At 37.0% G+C, this 12,483-nt stretch overlaps 1 protein-coding gene across 15 annotated transcripts in view; it reads right to left on the minus strand.

Moving 5' to 3' along the window:
• Nucleotides 1-12,483, minus strand: part of EML5 (EMAP like 5) — a 185,204-nt gene that overhangs the window by 129,919 nt on the left and 42,802 nt on the right. For 14 of the 15 annotated variants that reach the window (XM_023255930.2, XM_023255928.2, XM_023255927.2 and 11 more), the window contains 2 exons: nucleotides 11,960-12,095; nucleotides 10,484-10,685 (listed from right to left, as the gene is read on the minus strand). In XM_023255930.2, coding sequence (XP_023111698.1) covers nucleotides 10,484-10,685; nucleotides 11,960-12,095 — 338 coding nt within the window. The remainder of the gene's footprint in view (nucleotides 1-10,483; nucleotides 10,686-11,959; nucleotides 12,096-12,483) is intronic. The other variant, XM_023255933.2, reaches the window with a different exon arrangement.

Below are 12,483 nucleotides of genomic sequence, written 5' to 3' on the forward strand. Positions count from 1 at the left end.
TGCTATTTTGATCTCAGAGTCTAGAATGAAATTTTTCAGAACCAGAAATGCCCTCAATTACTATTATAAAAACTTAACAGCTTTGGAAATTAGCTTTCACTGAAGATTTGATGCTGTTTCTTAATGAATTCAATCTAAAGTTACAATGTAAAAGAAGCAATTTTATGTAAAACTTATACCATGGTAAAGTTATTTTGACAATAACTAATGTTGTTTGAATAACATCATCAAGCAGCTTTATACTACTCTTCCTGTGCTATCAAAACTTGAAACAAGATCTCTATTCCCACACAAATTACAGGGGTATTTTTTTCAGGGGTGTTTTAGCAGAGTATGCTGGCCTACATTCCATGGGTGTGCCTTGAGGTTTTTTTTCTTTTTCTTTTTTTAAATGTATTTATTTAAACTCAAGTTAGTTAACATACAGTGTAGTATTGGTTTCAGGAGTAGAACCTAGTGATTCATCCCTTATATATAACACCCAGTGTTCATGCCAACAAGTGTCCTCCTTAATGCCCATCACCCATTTAGCCCATCCCTCTACCCACCACCTCTCCAGCAACCCTCAGTTTATTCTCTGTATTTACGAACCTCTTATGGTTTGCCTCCTGTTTTTATCTTATTTTGCCTTCCCTTCCCCTATGTTCATAATGTTTTGTTTCTTAAATTCCGTATATGAGTGAAATCATATGGGATCTGTCTTTCTCTAACTTATTTCACTTAGCATAAAACATTCTAGCTCCATCCACATCATTGCAAATGGCAAGATTTCATTCTTTTTGAACGGGCCCTGGGTCTTGACATCTGCCCCCATGCCCTAGGAGAAAGCTACAAAGGTCAAGTTCAGTCAAAAGAAGACAAATGCCCTCAAGGCAAAGTGGCATTGGCCTGCTTGTGCTCCTAAATTCCCATTTTCTTTCACAATTTGGATAATAGTTCTTTAATATCTTGACTATTCCTTGAAGATTTTACATTTTAACCAACATTTAATTGTTTTCAATGCAAGAGATCCTTCCCAATAACTTCCCCAACAAAACAGAAACCGAAGACTGAGCAATTACTTCTAAAGGACAAGCTGCCTTTTTTCCAACAGCTATGCAACTGGTAATAGCAGTTCTCCTAAAATGAATTATAAGATAGTTCCTAACAAAGCACATGGGTAAGTGTAATCCCACACTAAATTTTCAGGTGGACACAGAGCTATGGCATTTCCCATCCACAGAGAACTGAGTAGCGCAATGACAGTAAAAAACAGGATGGATTAACACTGTTATCTAGAAAGATTAGGTTGCATATTCCACTTTATTTCTTATACTGAAGTAAATTTTACACAGGTTAGCAGTTAAACATACAAAATAAAGCCATTAAAACACAGAAGCATATACTGAAAACTTTTTTAACTTTGCAGATTTCTCGATGGTAGAAAACTCAGAAATCACAAAAGAAAATATTGTTCAGTTCATAAAATAACAAAAAAAAAAAAAAACCATTTGTGTGGCAAAAAACCTAAGCAAAGTAAAAAGCAAGTAACAAATTGGTGAAAATTATTTTCAACTTACATCAGAAACAGTTAATATCTATAACATATAAAAAACTGCTAACTATAAAGGAGGAAATAATCTACAATCCTACAAAAAATGATAAGAAATGTGAATAGATTACACAAAGGATTCCAGGGAACCAACAATGTTTTAAACTAGTAAATGAGAAAGAATTAAGCACTTTCCTGTTTTCTTGTACAAATTATACCCAAAATAACCAAATAATTGATGAGGAGAAATTCTTTTTATAGAGATAGGATACCTAACTAACGACTATGAGTGATGAAGTTAAAATACCATATATGAAACTCTTAATAAAAGATCTAGGTCGTGGATTTTTGACAGGTGCAATACTGCCCCAAAGGGACTAAAAGTGATTATTTTTTATTTGTTTCAAGCTTTTAAATTCTAGTTAGTTAATATATAGTGTAATACTGGTTTCAGGGGTAGAATTTAATAATTCTTCACTTACATGTAACACCGAGTGCTCTTCACAAGTGCCCTTAGTGCCCACTAAGCACTGGCATCCTCTGCCTTCCTCTGCCCACCTCCCCTCCAGCAACCCTCAGTTTGTTCTCTATAGTTAAGGGTCTCTTATGGTTTGCCTCCCTCTCTTTTTTCCCTTTTTTCCTCCTTCCTCTATGTTCATCTGTTTTTTTTTTTCTTAAATTCCACATGAGTGAAATCATGTGGTATTTGTCTTTCTCTGACTTGTTTTGCTTCACATAATGCACTCTAGCTCCACCCACATCATTGCAAATGGCAAGATTTCATTCCTTTTGATAGCTGAATAATATTGGTGTGCGCGCACACACGTTCGTGTATATACCATATCTTCTCTATCCATTTATCAGATGAACATTTTGGCTCTTTCCATAATTTGCCTATTGTTGATAGTGCTGCTACAGACATTGGAGTGCACGTGTCCCTTCAAATCAGTATTTTTGTATCCTTTGGATAAATACCTAGTAGTACAATTGCTGGGTCATAGGGTAGTTCTATTTTTAACTTTTTGAGGAAATGCCATACTGTTTTCTACAGTGGCTGCACCAGTTTGCATTCCCACCAAGAGTGTAAGAAGGTTCCCAAGGGGGCTAAAAATTAGTCCTTAGGAATGAAAATTTTAAATAGCATAATGGTTTGTGGCTCTCTAATGGGCCAAAATACAAAGACAGAGATGTACTTTTTGTGGTGTTAAAATTTCACATGAAGGGGGTATAATCTGGGGAGAAATATCTAAAAATTCTCATTAGGAAAACAATTCAAAAAAGGTTGAGAAACAGTGAAGTAGATAATAACCATCAATGGCTGCTAAAATGATTTAAAAAAGAGAATACACATTAGATACCACCAAACAGGGATACACGTTACCATCTAGGAAATATTCTTGGTTAAAATTTGTAACTGCATCTCGTCAAATCTCTAGACCTACTTATCAGTTTATACAATAAAGGGAAGAGAGAATGTATTAAAATACAATGAGTGTGCAAGTTGGCCAAATCCAGAATGTGGGGAGCTCTGGAAGGTGAATAGTTTCTTCAACAAATAACTTAAGAATAAAAAGGGGGAGGGAGGATGGAAGCTACAGAAAAAGATTTAAAGGACATATTGACAACCAGGCACCCCAAGTTAAACCACAAATTTCTGATATCAGGTCCTGGTTAAGACATGAGAATTTGCATTTCTTATAAGGAATATTGATGCTGCTAGTCCAAGAACCACACTTTGAGAACCACTATCATAGACCATCTGCTAATTTCTTTCAAATATAGACAGAAGTGAGATATTTTAAAGTAATTAGAGAAAAACCAATGAGCTAATAGAAAATGGGCAAAGAACTTGGACAGGTCAGAGAAAAGGAAATACAAATGTCCTCTAAACATAAGTAAACATACTCAACACCTCTCAATATGAGAGAAATGAGTGTTTTCACAGCATAACAAAAGATCATTTCATACCTTTTGGGATAATTAGTGCTGCCATGGGTATGGGAAAACAGGCACTGCCATACGTTATATGGCATATATACGGTTATATACATACGTTTTCACACAGCATTCCTTTGGGTCCTTAGAGTTAGGCTCCAAGGAAGGTCCATATACTACAGTTATTGATATGTCCTTTAAATCTTTTTCTGTAGCTTCCTTCCTCCCTCCCCCCTTTTTATTAAGTTATTGAAGAAACTAAGTATTTGCCTTCCAGAGCTCCCCACATTCTGGATTTGGCTAACTTGCACACTCACTGTATTTTAATACATTATCTCTTCTGTTTATTGTATACACAGGTATATAAATGGTTATTGCCTCTATATAAGACATTATCTATCAAAATTTAAAATGCATACATCATTTAAACACTAAGAAGTTCCACAGAGATATACATGTTTACACATGTGCAAAATAGCATAGTAAAAGGACATTCATTGCAAGCACTGTATTTAATAGCACAAAACTGGAAGAACCTAAATTCTCATCAATAATGGACTAGGAAGATGGTAGAAGGATCCTAAGCTTACCTCCTCACATGTATACATGGAGGCAACAGCTACATGTAATACAATTCACTCTGAAGATAACCTGAAGATTAACAGGACAGATTGACTATAGCTAAAGACATAAAGTAGCAGTCAAAACGGGAATGGTAGGGGGAGTAGAGACATAGTCGGGTACCACACCCCCAGCACAACAACCTACAAGCAGGAGGGATATTCCAGGTACAGAGATCCACCCTGAGGACCAAGGGGATCAAGCCCCACATCAAGTACCCCAGGCCCTTGGTATGTGTGGTAGAAAGATGAGTTCCTATAACATCTGGCTTTGAAAGTAAGCGGGGCTTAATTCCAGCAGCTTTGAAAACCAGCAAGAACATCCCCAAAGGCAAGGGAATTAAAAGCAAAAATGAACTACTGGGACCTTATGAAGATAAAAAGCTTCTGCACAGCAAAGGAAACAACCAACAAAACTAGAAGGCAACCAACGGAATGGGAAAAGATATTCGCAAATGACATATCGGACAAAGGGCTAGTATCCAAAATCTATAAAGAGCTCACCAAACTCCACACCCGAAAAACAAATAACCCAGTGAAGAAATGGGCAGAAAACATGAATAGACACTTCTCTAAAGAAGACATCCGGATGGCCAACAGGCACATGAAAAGATGTTCAGCGTCATTCCTTATCAGGGAAATACAAATCAAAACCACACTCAGGTATCACCTCACGCCAGTCAGAGTGGCCAAAATGAACAAATCAGGAGACTATAGGTGTTGGCGAGGATGTGGAGAAACGGGAACCCTCTTGCACTGTTGGTGGGAATGCAAATTGGTGCAGCCACTCTGGAAAGCAGTGTGGAGGTTCCTCAGAAAATTAAAAATAGACCTACCCTATGACCCAGCAATAGCACTGCTAGGAATTTATCCAAGGGATACAGGAGTACTGATGCATAGGGCCACTTGTACCCCAATGTTCATAGCAGCACTCTCAACAATAGCCAAATGATGGAAAGAGCCTAAATGTCCATCAACTGATGAATGGATAAAGAAATTGTGGTTTATACACACAATGGAATTCTACGTGGCAATGAGAAAAAATGAAATATGGCCTTTTGTAGCAACGTGGATGGAACTGGAGAGTGTGATGCTAAGTGAAATAAGCCATACAGAGAAAGACAGATATCATATGGTTTCACTCTTATGTGGATCCTGAGAAACTTAACAGGAACCCATGGGGGAAGGGAAGGGAAAAAAAAAAAAAAGAGGTTAGAGTGGGAGAGAGCCAAAGCATAAGAGACTGTTAAAAACTGAGAACAAACTGAGGGTTGATGGGGGGTGGGAGGGAGGAGAGGGTGGGTGATGGGTATTGAGGAGGGCACCTTTTGGGATGAGCACTGGGTGTTCTATGGAAACCAATTTGTCAATAAATTTCATATAAAAATAAATAAATAAATAAATCCAAAAAAAAAAAAAGAAAACCAGCAAGACTTTACTCCAGGAGAGTCAGATGGCTACAGGGAATTAAGACTTTGCTCTGCAAGGGACCAGCACACTTCATCACTTGGTCAGAGACCCAGCACAGAAATAGCAGTTTGAAAAGCACCGGGGTTTATTTATATCTGAAAGAGATTTACTGACTAATTTTAGGGTGCGTGCTGGAGGGGCAGGAATCTGTAGAAGCTTTCTCTGGGAATAGAAGTGCTAGCGAGTACCATCTTCTTGCTCTCCTTCAGCCTGATACTCTGTATCTATCTTGCTAGCACCCCTTGCCCTGCAGCAGGGTTCCCCTGTGGACTCACCTCACCCAACTTACCTGCTCCTGTAGGTGCCCCGATGAAGTGACTCCTACTCCACCATTCCTGGTGAGCAGCCTCAGCCAGGGCTGATGTCTCCCCAAAGTGACAACCACCCTGCCACACCTGGTGGGGAGCCTAGGCCAGACAACTACCCCTCCAAAATGACTCTTGCATCAGAGAAGGGGAGGCAGCCCCACCCAAACAGCATTCCCAGATCAACTGTGGCTCAATCACAATAACAGGGTGCATATGGCTCACACAGGGGACACTTCTGGGTCTGGTTCTGGTGACTGGGAGGGACTGCACTACTGGGCCCTGAAGGACACCTTCTACATAAGGTCACTATGTAGATCAGAAAAAATCAGGAAACGTAGCTCAACTACCTAATACACACAAATAAACTCAGGTCAGACAAAATGAGGAGACAAAGGATGAATATGTCCCAAAATGAAAGAGTTAGGACAAAACCTCAGAAAAAGAACTAAACAAAATGGAAGAAAGCAATCTACCTGATAAAGAGTTCAAACTAATGCTCATAAGGATGTTCACCAGACTTGAGTGAAGACTGGATGAACTTATTGAGAACTGGACCACTTTTTCTACCGTATACAAAAATTAGCTCAAAATGTATTAAAGGCCAAATATAAAACCTGAAACCATAAAACTCTGAAAAGAAAACACAGGAAGTAAATTTGGCCTTGGACATCAGCCTTAGCAATATTTTTCTGGATCTGTCTCCTCAGGCAAGGGAAGCAAAAATAAAAACAAAAAATAAACAATTGGGACTACATCAAAAAAGCTTTTGCACAGTGAAGCCATCAACAAAACAAAAAGGCAACCTACTGAATGGGAGGAAATATTTATAAAAGATATATCCAATAAGGGGTTAGTATTTTAAAAATATAAAGAATTCATATAACTCAACACCAAAAGAAATCCAATTTAAAGCTGGACAGAAGACCTAAATAGACATTCTCCCAGAGAAGACTTGCAGATGGCCAACAGACACATGGAAAGATGGTCAGCATCACTCATCATCAGGGAAATGCAAATCAAAACCACAATAACATAATCACCTCACCCTTGTCAGAATGGCTAGTGTCTAACGACAAGAAATAACAAGTCTTAGTGAGGATGTGGACAAAAGGAACTCTTGTGTCTTACTGGTGGGAGGGTAAATTGGTACAGCCAATAAGGAAGCAATATGGATAGTTCCCCCCAAAATTAATATTAATACCATATAAGCCAGTAACTGCACTTCTGGGTACTGACTCAAAAAACCAAAACCAATAATTCAACAATATACATATATTCCCATGTTCATTGCTGCATTATTTATAACAGCCAAGATATGGAAACAATCTTAAGTACTCATCAACATACTAATGTATAAAATTGGCAAAGAAAAAGTCAAACTTCTACTCTTCACAGATGCCATGGTACTCTACATGGAAAATGCAAAAGACTCCATCAAAAAACTTCTAGAACTGGCACATGAATTCAGCAGAGTCGCAGGATATAAAAGCAACATATAGAAACTGCTGCATTTCTATACACCAGTAACGAAGCAGCAGAAACAGAAACCAAGGAATCGATCCCATTCACTTTTTTAAAGATTAGTTATTTGAAAAAGGGCATGCGAGTGGGGAAAGGACAGAGAGTGGGAGAGAGAATCCCATGCAGACTCCACACCATCAACGTGAAGTCCAATGTGGGGCTTGAACTCACACACTGTAAGACCAGACCCGAGATGAAGTCAGACACTTAACCAACTGAGCCACTGAGGCATCCCTCTATCCCATTTACAACTGTACCAAAAACTATAAGATACCTAAGAATATTCCTAACCAAACAGGTAGATCTTTAGTCTGAAAACTACACTTACGAAACACTTATGAAAGAAATTGAAGAAGACACAAAGAAAAGGAAAAACATTCCATGCTATGGATTGGAAGAACAAATATTGTTAAAATGTCTATACTACCCAAAGCAATCTATGCATTCAATGCAGTCTCTATCAACATAACACCAGCATTCTTCACAAAGCTAGAACAAATAATTCTAAAATTTGTACGGAACCAGAAACCTTGAATAGCTACATCAATACTGAAAAAGAAAAGTGGGAGGCATCACTACTCCAGACTTCAAGCTGTATTACAAAGCTGTAATCATAAAGACAGTATGGTACTGGCACAAAAATAGACACATAGATCAAGGGAACAGAATAGAGAACACAGAAATAGACCCACAAGTATATGGTCAACAAATCTTTGATGAGGCAATAAAGAATATCCAATGGAAAAAAGTCAGTCTTTTTCCAAATGGTATTGGGAAAACTAGACAGCAACATGCATAAGAATGAAACAGAACCCCTTTTTTATACCATTCACAAAAACAAACTCAAGATGGTGAAAGACCTGGGGCGCCTGGGTGGCTCAGTTGGTTAAGCGGCCGACTTCGGCTCAGGTCACAATCTCGCGGTCCATGAGTTCGAGCCCCACGTCGGGCTCTGTGCTGACGGCTCAGAGCCTGGAGCCTGTTTCAGATTCTGTGTCTCCCTCTCTCTGACCCTCCCCCGTTCATGCTCTGTCTCTCTCTGTCTCAAAAATAAATAAACGTTAAAAAAAAAAAATTAAAAAAAAAAGATGGTGAAAGACCTAAATGTGCGAAAGGAAACCATCAAAATCCTAGAGGAGAACACAGGCACCAACTTCTTTGACTTTGGCCATAGCTACTTCTTATTAGACACATCTCCATAGGCAAGGGAAACAAAAGCAAAAATGAACTGTTGGGACTTCTTCAAGATAAGAAGTTTCTGAAAAGCAAAGGAAACAATCAGTAAAACTAAAAGGCAACCTATAACAGGGAAAAAGATATTTCCAAATGACATATTGGATAAAGGGCTAGTATCCCAGATCTATAAAGAACTTACCAAACTCAACACTCAAAAAAAAAAAAAAAAAACCCAGTGAAGAAATGGGCAAAAGACATGAAGAGACAGTTCTCCAAAGAAGGCATTCAAATGACTAACAGACACATGAAAAAATGTTCAACATCACTCATCATCAGGGAAATACAAGTCAAACCACAAATCAATACTACCTCACACCAGTCAGAATGGCTACAATTAACAACTCAGAAAACAATAGATGTTGGCAAGGATGCAGAGAAAGGGGAACCTTACACTGTTTGTGGGAATGCAAACTGGTGCAGACACTGTGGACAACAGTGCTCTGGAGGTTCCTCAGAAAGTTAAAGATAGAACTACCCTACAATCCAGCAATTGAACTACTAGGAATTTACCCAAGGGATACAAACATACTGACTCGAAGAGGTACATGCACCCCAATGTTTATAGCAGCACTATCAACAATGGCCAAATTATAGAAAGAGCCCAAATGTCCATTGATGAATGGCTAAAGAAGAGAAGATGTGTACACACGCGTGTGTGCGCGTACACACACACTCTCTGGAATATTATTCAGCCCATCAAAAAGAATAAAATCTTGCCATTTGCAATGACATGGATAGAACTAAAGTGTATTATGCTAAGTGAAATAAGTCAGTTAGAGAAAGACAAATACCATATGATTTCACTCATATGTGGAATTTAAGAAGCAAAACAGATGAACATAGGGGAGGTGGAAGGGGGGAAGAGAGGGAGACAAACCCTAAGAGACTCTTAACTATAGAGTACAAACTGAGGGTTGGCTGGTGGGGGGTGGGAGGTCCGTAGGGCAATGGGCTAAATGGTTGATGGATAAAGGAGGACAATTGTTGTGATGAGCAGTGGGTGTTACATGTAAGTGATGAATCACTAAATTCAACTCCTGAAACCAGTACTACACGTTAACTAACTGGAATTTAAATAAAATCTTGGAAAGAAAAAAAATAGATTAATGGATAAACAAGGTACGGTATATATACAAAATGGAATTGGCCATAAAAAAAGAATGAAATCTTGCCATTTCCAACAACATGAATGGACCTAGAGGATATTAAGCTAAGTCAAATTAAGTCAGGAAAAGCAAATACCATATGATTTCTCTTATATATGTAATCTAAAAAACAAACAAAAAAACCCCCAGATTCATAAATACAGAGAACAAACGTGGTTGTCAGAGTGGTGGAGGATGGAGAAATGGGAAAAGTAGGGGAAGGAGATTAAGAGGTACAAACTCTCAGTTATAAGTCACAAGATGAAAAGAACAGCATAAGGAGTATAGTCAATATTGTAATAACTTTGGTGATGACAGATAATAACTATACTCATTGCGGTCAGCATTTTGTAAAGTATATAATTGTTGAATCATTATGTTATACACCTGAAACTAATGTAATACTATATGTCAACTCTATTTTAATTAAAAAAAAATAGTTCAGTTGAATAAATTACAGTATATCATGCAGTGGAATATTATATGACTATTAAAAAGACAGAGATATCTGTGAACATGTTGATATGGAACAATCTTCAACTTATGTTATCAAGAGAAAAGAAATCTTGTAAGTTGTTTATTCTATTAAATACCAATTAATTATGTTCAGTTGTATACTGTAAGCTGTTAATATTTAAATCAAAGTATTTTTATGAAGTTTTTATGTTTTTCTAAGGAAAAATTCCAGCCTATGCAATTATGCTATGATCTGCTTACCTGACTGAACGATCGTCACTTCCAGTCACAGCCAAAGGTTTTGTAGGATGAACAGCAAGTGCCCAAAGTTCACCTTCACAATGCCCTTGCATAATTAGGAAAGGTTTATTCCTTTCATGCACCACAATTTCGAAAATTTCACTGTCCTGTGTTCCAACTAGAATGTGGTCACCTCGCCAGCAAACACTCCTCACAGACAAACCTAGTCAAAAGTAAATTGTATTTAAGATCAGTGCTGTAATAACATAATGCCGATCTGCTAAATCAATTTAATTTTTGTACCTTTTATCCCTTAGATGTAAGACAAAAGAAATCTCCAAGTCTTTGATCTACACATTGTCTTCAATTACCCATTTTGTTTGCTATCTGTAATGATAGTTCTCTCTTCCTATATGCCTAATTTCTATCCATCCTTCAAGACATACATTCTTCTTCCTCATAGACAACTCCATAGTCTGACCACTTCTTCAGCCATCTCAAAATTAATTAAGCAGGAACGACAAAGTAATTGTACTATTTTTCTCTGTATAATAATCTGACTTTTCATGTTCTATATTTCATTTCTTCCATCTGTTCACCAAAGCATTAAAAAGAGAGACTTCTAATTTTTCTGTATATTCCACAATCCCTTTTATAACCTTAGGAAAGCTAATGTTTCTCTACTTTCTCATCTGTATCATGTGGCCAACATAAAGATACTGTGAACTTTACAATGTTCTTGTAAAGGTCAAATAGGACAAAGTGTCAAATTATTTTGCAAACTTTAAGGTACAATAATGCTCAACAAAACGAATGAAAATAGTGTAACAGTTAACATTTACTAGATGATTATTATGTGCCAGACAGTCTTCTAAACATTTTATACATATTAAATTAGCTCATTTAATCCTAGGAGACAGTCTTATTCTCACTTATGGAGGAGATTAAATATGTAGCCCAAGGTCACCCACCTAGTAAGTTGACTGAAATAAGGCTTAACCATAGACTTCTGCAACTTCCAATCCTAAGTACCGCGCTAGTGAATAAAACTTTTATTTTTATTGTGAAAGACTGTTTTAATATATCAATTTTTTAAGTCCCTAAAGAAGAAAAAATCTCCCAACTGAACGAAACTTTCCTCAACCCTCAACACGTTTTATTTTCAACAGTTTGCTAAATAGTTATATTTAGCATTCTAACAGATAAATATTTTCAAAATCCAAGGTTACCTAAGCAAGCCCTTATCCCATCTCTCTGTAAATCCCATTTTAATAAGCATTAGACATATACAAGAATCCCTGTCATAATAGTAAACCTAGACTGTCTTCAGGCAAACTCTCCTCTTCAATAAAAGGAGATCAATTAAATCTATACAGTAGGAACGGGCAAATTTAAATATCATTTATATTTATAAAACCTACATTTATATTTACTAAAAGAAACAGACAATCCTTGGTACATTTAGAATTTGTCTAGTAGTGACACATTTGTTATTACCTTTGTATCCCTGGTCTGTTTCCCTGAGATCAATCACAGTAATCGGTTTAAAAGTTAAATCCCAAAGGCGAATACAGCCATCTCTGCCACCAGTAGCAAAGCCTTCTTCACAAGCATTCATACTAAAAATTCCTGCCTAGCGGAGAAAATAAAATAATTTAACAATATGTACTCTTCAAGAAAATCTGTAATGTAGGCAGAAACCCACTTTAAAAGATTTTGGTATGACAGCAATCAACAAATACAACAGAAAACACAAATGAAAATCTAGAAATAAATCTATGTATACATGTATCTATGTACAATATATGACCAATGATATGGACATATAGAGACATATATAAAGTTAAACCTTATACCACGTATAAAAATGAATTGTAGACATTACATTCTAAATGTGAGAAATAAATGTTAGAAAAGAGTCAAAAGAACATTTATATAACTTTGAGCTATGAAAGACCTTTTATGCAAGGCAGTTTACCCATAAGCCATAAAGGAAAACAAATTTTTCATATGAGAAAAGA

Source organism: Felis catus, chromosome B3 (genome assembly GCF_018350175.1).
Source record: "Felis catus isolate Fca126 chromosome B3, F.catus_Fca126_mat1.0, whole genome shotgun sequence".
Classification (NCBI taxonomy): Eukaryota; Metazoa; Chordata; class Mammalia; order Carnivora; family Felidae; genus Felis; species Felis catus.